The sequence below is a fragment of the Ornithorhynchus anatinus genome, chromosome 4 (assembly GCF_004115215.2).
Source record: "Ornithorhynchus anatinus isolate Pmale09 chromosome 4, mOrnAna1.pri.v4, whole genome shotgun sequence".
Lineage (NCBI taxonomy): Eukaryota > Metazoa > Chordata > Mammalia > Monotremata > Ornithorhynchidae > Ornithorhynchus > Ornithorhynchus anatinus.
This window is the reverse complement of record NC_041731.1, coordinates 1,411,449-1,425,762: the sequence shown is the minus strand read 5'-3', so window position 1 is coordinate 1,425,762 and position 14,314 is coordinate 1,411,449. Positions and strand designations below refer to the sequence as shown.

Sequence of the window (14,314 nt, the reverse complement as noted above, 5' to 3'; positions counted from 1 at the left end):
GATACTGAGAATTTAGGATAGTAGGTCATGGGTTCGAATCCAGGCTCGGCCACTCGTCAGCTCTGTGACTTTGGGCAAGTCACTTAACTTCTCGGTGCCTCAGTTACCTCATCTGTAAAATGGGGATTAAGACTGTGAGCCCCACATGGGACAACCTGATTCCCCTGTGTCTACCCCAGCGCTTAATAATAATAATAATAATGTTGGTATTTGTTAAGCGCTTACTATGTGCCGAGCACTGTTCTAAGCGCTGGGGTAGACACAGGGGAATCAAGTTGTCCCACGTGGGGCTCACAGTCTTAATCCCCATTTTACAGATGAGGTAACTGAGGCACTGAGAAGTTACATGACTTGCCCAAAGTCACACAGCTGACAAGTGGCCGAGCCGGGATTCAAACCCATGACCTCTGACTCCAAAGCCCGTGCTCTTTCCACTGAGCCACGCTGCTTCTCGTTCTGTTCTGTTCTGTTCTGCTTAGAACAGTGCTCAGCACCTAGTAAGCGCTTAACAAATACCAACATTATTACTATAGAGGTAGAAGACCTGATCCCTAAAGTTATGTGAATATCCACAATTTATTCTAATGCCTGTCTCCCTCTCTAGCCTGTAAGCAATTCGTAGGTAGGGAACATGTCTATCAGTTCTGGTATACTAGAACTGCTCTGCTCTGAGCTAGTCCACAAGCTGTGGACCAGGTGCTGGGGCAAATACAATTAGGTCAGACACAGTCCCTGTTCCACACGGGGCTGCAGCCCAAGAGGTATTTAATCCCCATTTTACAGGAGAGGAAACTAAGGTCTCGAGAAGTTGTAAGTGCTTAATAAATACTATTGCTACTATATGAAAACCCATTTAGTTCATGGGATGGGCTTAATTTGATTTGTTTGTATCTATCCCAGCTCTAAGCACAGTGCTTAGTACATAGTAAGTGTTTAATAAATACCATAACAGCATGACCTAGTGTTAAGAGTTGGGGGCGGGAATTCAGAAGACCTAGGTTCTAATCCCAGCTCTGCCAATTGCCTGCTGAGTGAACCTGGACAAATCACTTAACCTCTCTGTGCCTCAGTTTCCTCCTCCTTAAAATGGGGATTAGGTACAGACTGGGACTGTGTCTGATCTGCATATATTGCAGAATCAGGCTATTAAGAGATGCAGTCAGTGGTCCACGTGAGACCGATCCTCGGGGGAAGGGTGAGTATAAGGGCACAGTTTCTAAGAGGTTGGGAAAAATGTGATAATCCAAGTTAGATTTGAAAAGGATACCAGGCTCTGTAGCTAGAGGCTTCATGGTTTTCTGAAAACAGCAAGGCCAGTGCCTTTTTCCCCCGACATTCTGGAAGTGATCTGTTAGTTCTGAGAAGGCTGTTGGTTCTGAAGAGGACACACCCAGGGCAAGATCCCACTCTTGGTAATGTCATTTTCGAGCTTAGCCTACTTCTCTCTCACTTGAGGGATGAGTTGAAGACTTCATCCTTCAGAATTGTTCAGCTGCTACTTTGACTTTCTTTTTGTCAAGGGAAAGTAGGCTACTTTCTAGTCCAGGTTTGACAAGCTTGTGAGGGACTTGATGCATTTTAAGTCTACAGTTTGGGTCTTTGCCTCAGGGACCATAAATATAATTCTGACAGAGTAGGTTAAAAGTTGTTTCTTTGTTTTGTTTTGTTTTTTGAGATAGATGAAGGTGTCATTGACTTCTATTGTTAGTTCCCCAAGTACCCGGCACAGTGTGCTGTCCACAGCCGGCACTCAATCATTCATATTGATTGAGCACTTACTATGAATAGCACACTGTGCTAAGGACTTGGAAGAGTTAAAGTTATAAGACAGGATCTCTGCCCTCAAGGCACTTAAAGTCCAGTGGGGGAGACCAACAGAAAATGCACTACAATCAGAAGGAAGAAGAAAATGGAAAGCTGGGTAGGTGGAAGATCAGAGCAGAGTATGTAAATCGATATGAACAGGGTGATTCCTCGGTGGTATTTGTTAAGCACCTACTACGTGTAAAACACTGTTTTAAACTCTGGGGCAGATACAAGCTAATCAGTTTGGACAGAGTCCCTACCCCACGTGGGACTCATAGTCTGGAGTTGGGAGGATATGACCTGGCATATGAATCAGGGAAAGACTCCTGGAGGGGGTAGAATTTCAAAAGAACTTCGAAGATGGGAAGATATGTTGCCTGGTGAATTTGAAGAGGGAGAGAGTCCCAGGCAGAGGATGGGAGGGAGCAAAGTTGGCTTGAATGGAGTAAAGAGCGTGAATTGGGTTGGAGATGAGTAGATAAGTTCAGGAAGAGATCTGTTTGAGGACCACGAAATCAGTGGTCAGTAGTTTCTGCTTGGTAAACAGATGGATGGGTAACCACTGGATGTATAGAGAAGAGGGGAGATCTGTGCAGAATGACATGGCCTCGGTAAATAATAATGTTATTAAATGCTTACCAGGTGCCAGATACTGTACTAAGTGCTGGGGTGGATAGAAGATAATCACAATGGCAGCGGATTTTAGTTTTTGCCATTGGAATGTTGTCATTTTAAGTAATCTGTTTCTCTAAGTCAGCAAGCTTTCATGTCCAAGTTTCAGAGAGATTGAGGATGACAGTATAAACCCTGGATCCTTTCCATCATAAGTGTCAAGTCTTTTCAACTAATTAGTCAATCATCTTGCTAGTACTCTTCTTCAGGCTTTATTCGGCGAAGTTTTATCATTCACCTTGGATTCCAGAAAGATTCCTTCGCTTCTCCCTGAAGAAAATAAAGGGGCAAGAACCTCCTTCTGGCTATTTGTTTCATTTGACAGAGGCTGAGTTAGGCAAGCTTCAACCCGGGGAAGGATACCCAGGGAGTTGTTCAACTACATTTTTCCTTGTCTCCCTCGGGCCACCTTGAGAAATGAGATTCTTGGGTTAGGGAGGCCTCAGTGCTCACTCAATCTGGAGTGTTTCTTCCCCAGTTATCGTTCTTCCCATTTCAGGCCATGGAATGGGGGGGACCCCTGGAGATTCTCTCTACTCCCGGAATTGAACACGTCATTTGAAAACAACCTGTAGTAGAGAGTAAATTTGAATTTGAAATAACGTTAAACTGATCATGGTGATTCTTTTTCCTTAAAATATTAAACTATATAATTGTATTTCTGCATCAAGGTGGAACATTTAATATTCATTAATACAATATTTCTAATAATCAGATTGAAAATGTATGTATCAATATACTCTGACTCCTCTGATAATATATTCAATTACAGTATTCAGAGGGAAAAAAAGCCCACTTAATTTCAGGGATTAAGACAAATCCCCTTTCAAATGTGTTTTATCAATAAAAACAATTTTTAAAATATAGCCAGTCAAATCTTAAACCAATTCTTTTTCCAAAGTGAGGCAGTTTTCTTTATAGACCAAGATTCTGTTGTGTTAAATGGAAAGGACATAATTTAATCACCCAGATTTGATAGAATCTTCCTTTTCTGACACAGATGTGTGAAAAACAAAGCCATCAAGCATATCAGAGAATGCGTTAATGATTATTTGTCCTATAGAACATTGAGTTCTTCTCCATTAGTATTTATAAGTTAATGATAATGAAATCTCCTGAAACATTTTATGGTCGGCCGAGAGAGTAGTATTTTCTTTCATTTAGGAAGGGAATTAGGAGAAGAGAACTAATTCTGGCTGTGAAGTCCAGCTTGGATTTTAATTTTCATAATTCCAAACTCTATGGATATCTGCAACACTATAGAAGCCCCTTAGAAGAATAATACCCAGCTTAAAAGAACTTCCATTTTGACACTCACCGCCCTTGAGTAATTGCCTTGTGTCAGTCTTCCCTCCCGACCCTAATCATCCATTCAGACATTCAAATACAGTGATTGGAGAACTGAATTAAAATGTCAGCATTTTAATAATAATAAGTAGAATTGTGGTAGTTAAGAGCATACTATGTGCTAAGCACTGGGGTTTATAAAATACAAGCAGATTGAACAATCTCTATCCCACCGGGGGCTCAGAGTCTAAATAAGGGGGGAGCAGATATTTAATCCACATTTTACAGATGAGGAAGTAGAGGCACAGAGAAGTAAATCAATCAGCTATATTTATTGAGTGAATTATGTGTGCAGAGCACTGAACTAAGCTCTTGGTAGAGTACAGTACAACAGAGTTGGTAGACACATTTCCTGCCCACAGCGAGCTCACTATGTAGAGGGGGAGACAGACTTCAGTAGAAATAAGGTTTGGATATGTACATAAGTCCTGTGGGGTTGAGGGAAGGATGAATAAAGCGAGCAAATCGGGGTGACACGGATTGGAGTGGGAGAAGGCTAAATGAGGACTTAGGCCTTCTGGAGGAGATGTGTCTTCAAAAGACTTTGAATGTGGGGAGAGTATTGTCTGTCTGGTATGAAGAGGGAGGACGTCCCAGCCAAATTGAGGACTTAGGCAACAAGTCAATGGTGAGCTAGATGAATTCGAAGACCACCGAGTAGGCTGGCATTAGAGGAGCGAAGTGTGAAGGCTGGGTTGTAGTACAGCAGCGAGGTGAGGTAGAAGGGGGCAAGGTGATTGAGTGCTTTAAATTAAAGTGACTTCCCAAAGCCGCATGGCAGGCAAATAACAGAACCTAAGTCTCCTGACACATACGGCTGGCTCCTTCCACCAGATCAATATAATCTGGTTAATTACACAAATGTTTTATTTTCCCTTCTGAGCCAAATTGTCTCCTTTCCAATGGAAAGAATGCCATCCAATAAATTAAATTTTCAATGTGACTTCTGCCAACACTTAAAATGTCACACAATCCAAAAACTCTAACCGCTGTTTTAGCTATAATGCAATCCATGTGATTTGGTATGCAGTTTTCAGATAATCCTGTAACTACCACTAACATTTTTCTTCCTTGTCATTTTCTAACCTTCTATTGTTGATCATTTATGTAGAATAGAAATTAGAGATTTGAAAAAATTTTTCCCAGTATATCAGCAGTGGTATTTACATTACTTATTCAGTCTGAGGTTCATTAGGTTTCCTACCATTATTCTGTTTCTCATGATCATCCTTAAATGGTCATTAGGTATCTCCTGTGAACTTGGCATGGGAAACAGCAGTCCATGCCAATGGCCTGCTAATATTGGGCAAAATATGTAGAAAGTTAGGGTAGGAGAAGTGATGCAGTGATTTTTGAAAATGTGGGTAATAGCATCAGGCCATATAGACTCTACTCTTTGAGTAGTTCACCTGGAAAACATATACCTTCAATCCTGCCCAGAAGGCAATATTTCAAATGTTCGTACATTGGAAGAATGAAATTTCCAAAGTGCACTGATTTCCAAGAAAGAATCCCATCTCTTCTTTTCTCTTAATCTTTGGGATGGTCCCAAAATATACTGCCATACAGGAAAACTGTATGGAGTCATCCCGGAGACTTCCTATTTTATGGATTAGTTGCAGCCAGTAATTATAACCTCTTTGGGCAAGTGGATTTGGAAGGCCAGTAGCAATGCTGACAATCGATCATATATGAATTCTACAGATCCCTTTCAAACCTTAGTGTTCTGTTTCATTCCCCTGGCTGAGGTTGCTGCCAGTACTGCTCCCCGATTTTTATTTTCAGATTGTGAGCCCCTTGAGGGCCAGGGACCACGACTAACTCCCATCTGTGTACTCTTTCCCAGTACTTAGTATAGTGCTCTGCCCATAGAAAGCACTCAATAAATACTGTTACTATTACTACTTGTGCGTACAAGCAACCTGGCTTCTGTTTTGAGTCCGTATGAATGCATTTCCATCTTTCCAGACCTACTGGAAAAAGAAAATACGTATTGAGTTGGGAAACAAAGGGAAGACGGATGGAAGATGGAGCCAATCCTCAGTTGTGATCTTTTTCTTGGCAGGGGCCGGGGAGGGGCAACATCACGTCCAGCAGGAGTGCCAAGAGGGGGCCCGGCGCCCCGAGGAGTGCCTCCCAACAGAGGTCCGGTCAGTCGTGGCCGAGGTCTCCTGACCCCCAGAGCAAGAGGGGCTCCGCCGCCAGCCGGCTACCGGCCTCCACCCCCACCCTCCGCCTCGGAAACCTACGGCGAATATGTAAGTGTAGAACGTTGTCAGATCTTAGAGGTTCTGGTTACTTGGTGACGTTTTTTTTCTTCAGGACTCTTTCTGATCGGATTGTCTCGTACTTAGGCCAGTACTTAGTACAGTGCTTGGCACATACCATTTTTGGTATTATTGTTATTTTTATTTGGATGCTGTTTGCCATCTGTTTCATTTTGTCATGCTGTTTGCTGTTTGTAGATTTGTGCTTGTGCTCGGTCCTAGAAGCAGTCTGGCCTAGTGGAAAGAGAATGGGACTGAGAACCAGAGATCCTGGGTTCTAATCCTGGCTCCACCATTTGTCTGCTGTGTGTGACCTTGGGCAAGTCACTTAAATTTTCTGGGCCTTAGTTCCATCATCTGTAAAATGGGAGTTAAAACTGGAAGTCCTATGTAGGACAGGAACTGTGTCCAACCCGATTATCCTGTATGTACCCCTGCGCTTAGTAGAGTACCTGGCACATAGTAAGCAAATAGCAAATACCGTAAAAAAAAAAAATGTCCACCTCAGGCCAGTTGAACAGGTATGAGCCGGGTGTGCCCAGAGGTGGCTGGGCCCTGGATATTTTCCTCTCTGGCCACCCTGAGCATTGAATGCAACAGCTCCCCATTCCTCAAATAATTCCAATCATTTAGGGTTCCATGTGCCGCTCAGTCATCTCCTGATGCGGCTGAAAAGCTTACTTAGGCTTGAAGGAAATTTATATGCCTGAAAATAATAGGGGAGAGGCTATCAAGAACAGAAACCAATTGATATCTTTAAATAGCTCCCTCATTTTAACACAGAAAAATAAATCGTATTGAATGAACCACTCACACTAGAAAACGGAAACTATTAGACTACTGCATATGGCTCACTGAAAATGCGGTAATTCAGTAGGATAAAATTAAGACCCGCTACAACCTATAATGGAAATCTCTTGGAATTATGTAAGTATGAATCTCTGGGTTCCAGAATGCTAGAGGACAGGCTGACCTCAATTTGCTATTTGGGCATCTTTGATTTATTGGTCTGTGAGGTGGTGCTCATTCTGTAAAATAGCTCTTAATGTTGTTTTGGTTGTTTTCTTTGAGAGTGTAATTCATAGCTCACCACAACTACTCCAAGACCGATGCAGACTTGAAGTACTAATGTCCGTAACATTTGGAAGAATTTCTAAGACGATCAGGAGTTTAGTTTAACTCAATCAGTAATAGTAGTGGCGATAAGCAGTGTGGCTCAGTGGAAAGAGCCCGGGCTTGGGAGTCAGAGGTCATGAGTTCGAATCCCGGCTCTGCCACTTGTCAGCTGTGTGACTGTGGGCAAGTCACTTCACTTCTCTGGGCCTCAGTTACCTCATCTGTAAAATGGAGATTAACTGTGAGCCTCATGTGGGACAATGTGATTGCCCTGTATCTACCCCAGTGCTTGGCATGTAGTAAGCGCTTAACAAATACCAACATTATTATTATTATTATAATATTTATGAAGTGCTTACTGAGTGCAGAGCGCTGTACTAAGCACTTGGGTAATAGCAAGACCTAGTGGCAAGAGCAGGGGCCTGGGAGTCAGAAGACCCCGGTTCAAATCCGGACACTGCCACGTGCCTGCTCTATGACCTTGGGCAACTCATTTAACTTCCCTGTGCGTCAGTTCCCTCATCTGCACCATGTGGATTCAGTACCTTTCCTCTCTTCTACTTAAGACCGTAAGCCCCTTGTGAAACCTGATTATCTTGTAGCTGCCCCAGTGATTAGTAGAGTGCTTGACATATAAAAATTGCTTAATACCACAACTGTTACAGTAAGTTAGTAGATCTGATCCCTGCCTTGAAAAAAACTTAGAATCAAGTGCGGAGACAGGCACAATAATTTGCAGATAAAAGGAAAAGAGAGAATGAAAAAAGGGGCATGTGGATGAGTAACTCCAGTTTCTGTGTCTCTCACTGGGCTTTGGTTTTGGCTGTGTGGTAAAATACTTGCAGTGATACCTGGCCATCTACAAAGTACTATTGCGAGATTGGGGGTGGCTTGGTCAAGATGTCTGTTCTAATATAACTAAGACCACAGAATTGAAACAGATACCCTGTTTCTCTTGGCATGTGGTTATTATGAATACCTGAGGTTGATTTTTGTGTCTTTGTCCATTTTAGTAACACGGACTGACTGAAGAAGGGTTGCTTTTAATTTAAGTGTGTGACTTTGTGGGAGCCTAAGTCATCATTGTGAGTCCCCTCTCATTAAGAGCAATTTGTGGCAATTGTCAGTTGCCAATATATATTGAGCACCTACTAAGTGCAGATTTCTTGCTCTATTCAGAATGGCCTCTAATGTATATTCCCCCAGACAATTTTTTTTCTGATCTTTTGGCTTTTGGGAGGAATCGACAGGTATCATTTTAACTTCCATATATGTTGTAAGGAACCTGAAAACAGTGACAGTTCAATCATATTAAGTGCTTACTGTGTGTAGAGAACTGTACTAAACACTTGGGAGAGTACAGTATAACAATAAACTGGTGCATTCCTTGCCTACAGTGAGTTTACACTCTCCTGCCTCAGTTGCTGGCTTAGAACTTGCCAAGACCAACCAACACCCATTGAATTGTGACATTGTGACCCTGTAGACTGTAAGCTCCCTCTTTTGACTATAAGATAGTTTTGGGCAGGGAATGTGTCTTTTAGATTGCATTCTCCCAAGCTCTTAGTAGAGTGCTCTGCATACAGTAAGTGCTCAATAAATATGATCGATTGAGCAAACAGGCAGACATGCAGTGTCGCCAGGAATGTCAGAAGGGCACCCCAGTGGCATTCTGCACTCTGGCACTAAAACCGGAGCAGCGCACTTTCTCGCCCCAACCTCCATGCGGCATCACTGAGCATCTGGGCCGCTGGCAATGGCCAGATGCCAGGAATGTCTTCCTGAAGGAGGATAGACAAATTGGCACTTCCCAGGTGGATTCGGCTACTGCAGTTTAAATGTTTCTAGCTCTAGGATGGAATGTTCTGGGAAGGTTGTATATGTTGGGTGCATCACCAGCTCCGACAACACAGTTGGGAGGGTTGCACAATCGTGAAGGCCTCGCCCAACCTCGCCCTCCCCTCTGGACTGAGCACTGGGTTTGAGACCCTCCAGAGGTAACATGTGGCAGGTGTCTGGACTTCGGCTATTTGCGATTTACGGGAAAGAATCAATCGGAAATTATCGAGCGCTTACTTTTGGCAGTAATCAGAATGTGGGAAAGTACAATAGAGTTACTAAATCTGATCCCTGCCATCAAGGAGCTTGAAATCTAGAGAAGGGACAAACACCCTGATATGGCAAGATAAAACTAAGTGAAGAGCAAATAAACTGCAGGCTACCCCCTTCCACACTTCTTCCTGCCTTCCCACGTATGCATTTGACAAGACCAAACTCCAAAGGAACAGAAATGTCCTTTCCTGGTAGTTCATCACACTGGAAGCCTTCATGAACTGAGATTTTTACCAGACACAATATGGGGGGTTTGAATTTTGGTGGTAGCCTGAGGCCAAAAGAAGTAGATAGTTCCCAAGTGTAGTTTTTCCTTCCCAAATTGAACAGATTGTATTAAACCTAGACTGGCTCCTCAGGGAAATATACAAAATGTGTGTCGGCAAAATAAACTAATCTCCTGGAGTATTTGTGGGGAATTTATTTTCTGATGATCCAGAATGCTTTGTGAGCATTAACCCAGGCACGTAGGCAGATGGGACATAGAAAATAGTTGGGTGGAAAGAGAAGATGCAACAATAAAACTAACCATATCGCTGACAAGTTGGGTGGGGGAGAGAGGAGGCATTGGCTATAATAATAGAAGTTGATTGATTTTTCTATTTAATCAGAGATATTTTTAATACAGTAAAATCTCACCTTATATGCCATCAAGATTCAACTGGGCTAAAATGTTTTGTAGCTGTCTACCTGATGTCATAAAATTTGTGACAAGAAAAATTGAACTAAATTCAGCAAGAGGTTAATTTGGAGGAAAAGGCACAAAGGAAGGAACTGAAAATGTTGCTACTTTTCCAGCAAGTGAGTGAGGCCCTGGGCTAGTCAAGTGGACTCTGGCCACATAAGACTACAGTTATAACCTGAAAACAAAAGTAGAGGACAACCGTTGCTGTTTATTAGGAAAGTTAGGAGGTATTGCTAATGTTCATGGTAGTCTGCTGGGCTCATGGCTGGTTGACTCGGATTTATTCAGATTCCTGGCTCCTGAGTCAACTTTTCTAGCTCCAGAAGGCCAGGATTGCTAATCCAATTCCCTCATCTGGTCCAGTGTGTTTTCCAGTTGGCTCAGTATTCCAGCCATCCCATTGGAAGCAACTCCAGGTGGTGTGGCATGAGTCAGGTCAGGTCTTGTTAGATTGCAAGCTCCTTGAGGGCAGGAATTGGATATTCTAATTGGATTGGCCTTTCCCCAAACAGTACAGTGCTCTGCACACAGTAAGTGCTTGATAAATGATTGAATGAATAGGTGCTAGGTAAATACTACTGATTGATTAAGTGGGACAAAAAAGGTTGATTGAGAGTTATGAGAAGAGGGAAACAGGAGGTCCAGATTAAGGGAGATTAAACAGTAAGAGTCTCTCAATAACTTTCCCATACACTTAAATGCTGAACTCTCATCCAATAATTATTTTTTTCAAGTGTTAGGAAAATTTGAAGATTCAGAAACCCAATCCTGGGTCCAGTTGACTTAAATGATTCAGAAGGCAAAGGTTTAAATATAAAAGACCACACTAATTGGGTATTTTTTCATAAATATAAACACATGCTTATCTGGAAGGCGGAATATCAATATATTATATGCAGTATTTTTGTGCCCAAAACACTGATGAAATTTGATCTTGTTCAAGGTGAGCCTGGAAAGATATTTGGTCATATATAATGCCCTTTGAACCAACTGTCCCACATCAAATCTGTTGCCTCAGATTTCTCCTGTGATAGCCAGGTCAGCATATGTGTGGAAACAAATCAAGCTGAGAGTTGGCAGTTCATTATGAATATATGAAATCAGTCTATAAGACTTGAGTCCCTACTCTGAGTAAGTTCCTGTATTGGGCGTGAGGGAGAATTGAATAGAAGTTCAAGATTCAGCTCCTGTCTTCAAGGAACTCAGAGATTGGCACATTAGCTATGCAGGCAAACTTGGTCCCCAGTTGGTAAAACGGAGTGGTTCTTGGTATATTTTTTTAATTGTCAGCAGCCAATTGGGTGCACCATGCTAGATCATCATATGTTGGCAGTCAAAGAAGGCCAGCAAATGATTGTTCAACTATCAACAGTTCACATTTTTTACTTTATTTCAATCTCAGAAGCAGCATGACTGGTGGAAAGAGCAGGGGCCTGGGAGTCAGAGAACCTGGGTTCTAATCTTGGTTCTTCCACTTGGATGCTGTGTGACCTCGGCCAAGTCACGTAACTTCTCTGTGCCTGTTACCTCATCTGTAAAGCAGGAATTAAGACTATGAGCCCCACGTGGGAAATGGCTTGTACTAGCCTCCCCCTAGTTCCGTTGGCCTGGCATTCCCTCCCCTCCATATATGCCCAACTACTTCTCTCTCCACCTTCAAAGCATTATTAAGGTTACATCTCCTCCAAGAGGTCTTCCCTAATTAAGTCTGCTTTCCCCGGCTCCCTCTTCCTCCTGCGGTGCCTAGCCACTTGGATCTGTGACCTTTAGGTATTTGATATTTGCCCCTTCCTCAACCCCTCAGAACTAATGTACATATTTTTAAATTATATATCATTAATTATATTAATATCGATCTCCTCTCTAGACTGTAAGGTCATTGTGGGCAGGCAGTGTGTTTTCCAATCCTGTTGTATTCTCCTAAGTGCATAGTACAGTGATCTGCTCATAATATGCTCTCACTAAATACCATTGATGATAATGATCAGAGTACAGTGCTTGGCACATTGTGCTCAACAAAAACCATTAAAAAATCTCCACACTTTGGAAATGAGTGCAGTTAAATGTGCAGTTGAATGAGTCTCTCGGATGATTTTTGATCCCATTAGCACTTTAGCTCATTATCTCTGTTTCAGTAAGCAGGGCCTGTGGCAGTGCCCCATCCCCATCCCATGCAGCCCAAGGTCAGGAGACTGAGCTGGAGCAGTATCAATCTGTGTCCTGCCAGAGTCCTGGGCTGCTGGGCTCAGGGGTCCTCCCTGGGTTAGAAATGGTGTCCAGGGACCCCTGAGTCTTAAATACCCAACAATAATAATGATGATGATGATCTAATTGTGATATTTGTTAAGCACTTGCTATGGGCCAAGCACTAGGCTAAGTGCTGGGATAGATGCAGTAGAATCAGATCCGACACAGTCCCTGTTCCACCTGGGCCTACCATTCTAAGGGGGAGGGAGAAATATTTAATTGCCATTTTACAGATGAGAAAATTGAAGCACAGGCAAGTGAAGTAAGATCATTGTGGGCAAGGAAAGTGTCTATCAACTACGTTGTAGTCTTCCAAGTGCTCTGCCCACAGTAATTACTCAGTAGATATGATTGATCAATTGACTTGGCCGAGATCACCCAAGAAGCAAGTGGCAAAACGGGGATTAGAACTGTTCTCTTTTCCCGAGGTCACACTGCTCCTAATCCAGTTGAATCACTGATCCAGACAAGGGTTTTTCTTGATAGCTTAGTGGGAAAGCTTTGTTAAAATGTACTGTTTTGAAACAACCTGCTTCTTAATCCTTTGATATGCTGAAGTAAAACCTTTAATCATTAGAGAATAGTGTTCTGCTTTCAAGAGGATGGACTAGATGATTTAATCATTTTCTATCTTTTAATCTCTTGTTTGGCCTCAGTGATCCCAACAAAATCAGGAAACCCTGTGAGAGTGCTTAATTTACATTTATGCTCCTAGCTCATTTTATCTGGAGTCCAGAGAAAGAGATGAGGGGAATCTGACCCTGTTTTCTGTCAAATTACCACATTCATAAAACTTGGGACAGTGATCAGAAGAGAAATTGGGAACTACTGGAAAGGATCTTTCTTAAGAAACACATCCCAAGTGGATCCAAAAACCATTCAGTATCTTGGAATCAGTAGCAGCTGCCATATGGTGTTGTGGCTTTATTTGGTGGCTTCTTGGGGTTGAAAGAGTGGGAAGTGATCTTGTGAGGGAATTGGGAGAGAGGTATTAAGGGCCCTACAAAACCTAAGGGCCTGAACCTCATTTAGAGTTAATCCAGCCCTGGTCGTAGTGCGGTTGGGTAATCCGTACCTCACCAACTCCGAACTGTTTGAATTCCAGGGCCTGCCAGAATTCCCACTGCGAGCCCATCTCCTGCAGCGTTACTCATGCCCGGATGTTGAGGGGCAGTCAGGTTCACACCCTCACCTTGGGGCTCTTCTTTATAGCACATCTGCCATTGTTTAGAGTCCAGGTTTCTATGGCCCCATAAAGCTTGGAAGAAAGATTTACATCATAACATTCCTCTCCTAGCAACAGGCATCCCCGTGTTTCATGGAAGGCAGGAACAGGCTTCAACTCCTGCTGCTTCTGGGATTTGGCTTTCTTTCATCTATAAAATCACGTGTATTTGCTAACCATAGAATTGCGTTGCCCCTGGAAGGGTGATGTTTGTAAATCTTGTCCTGTTAGGACAAATCTTAAAAGTCTGGTTCTTTTTAAAATGGAGATTTTGCTCAAGGAGAACTTGTGAAATAATCCTCATCCTTATTTTATCACTTTATTAAATGGCATCAGTCAATCATATTTGAGTTCTTATTGGGTGCAGAACACTGAAGTAAGTGATTGGAAAAGTAGAATAGCTGAAGTAGACATGGGGTGTGGAAATTTGAAAACAGGGTTCAGAAACGCTGTCTGTCCACAAGGAATGAAAATCTAGACAGATGTACTGAAATATACTTTAGAAGATGTAGCAGATAGAGAAGGAAATAAGGATCAATATACATTGTCTAGCCATTTGAGAAGTTGCCCCAATCTGAATCTATTTTAATTGTTTCTGTTTATTTGCTTGTTCCATTTAAGAACCACTTAACTGTTACTTAGGCTTAAGATTTCTCATCTGTTCACTTTAATGATTCTGTGCTGTCTTAAAAGTTGTTCTTCACTGCACTGTGACAAGATAGAATAAAGTATGATGTGGTGTCTGTCCCTTATATTTAGGGACACTGCCACAGCCCATGGGAGGTGAAATTGCCTTCAAAATGCAGGATCTGGGTTGCAAATGAAGAATAGTATTTT

The 14,314-nt window shown here is 42.4% G+C and overlaps 1 protein-coding gene and 1 long non-coding RNA gene across 3 annotated transcripts in view; one reads left to right on the top strand and one right to left on the bottom strand.

The window, feature by feature from the left end:
* The window catches only part of KHDRBS3 (KH RNA binding domain containing, signal transduction associated 3), a 117,342-nt gene that overhangs the window by 77,962 nt on the left and 25,066 nt on the right, over positions 1-14,314 (top strand). For both annotated transcript variants that reach the window (XR_003758974.2, XM_029063840.2), the window contains exon 6: positions 5,891-6,083. Coding sequence is in view for 1 of the 2 variants with exons in the window: in XM_029063840.2 (XP_028919673.1) it covers positions 5,891-6,083 (193 nt within the window). In the remaining variant the exon portion in view is untranslated. The remainder of the gene's footprint in view (positions 1-5,890; positions 6,084-14,314) is intronic.
* On the bottom strand, positions 2,672-13,492 carry LOC114811298. The gene is made up of 2 exons (XR_003758975.2): positions 13,328-13,492; positions 2,672-3,047 (listed from the first exon to the last, which is right to left on the bottom strand). It is a non-coding gene; the product is annotated as an uncharacterized LOC114811298 (long non-coding RNA).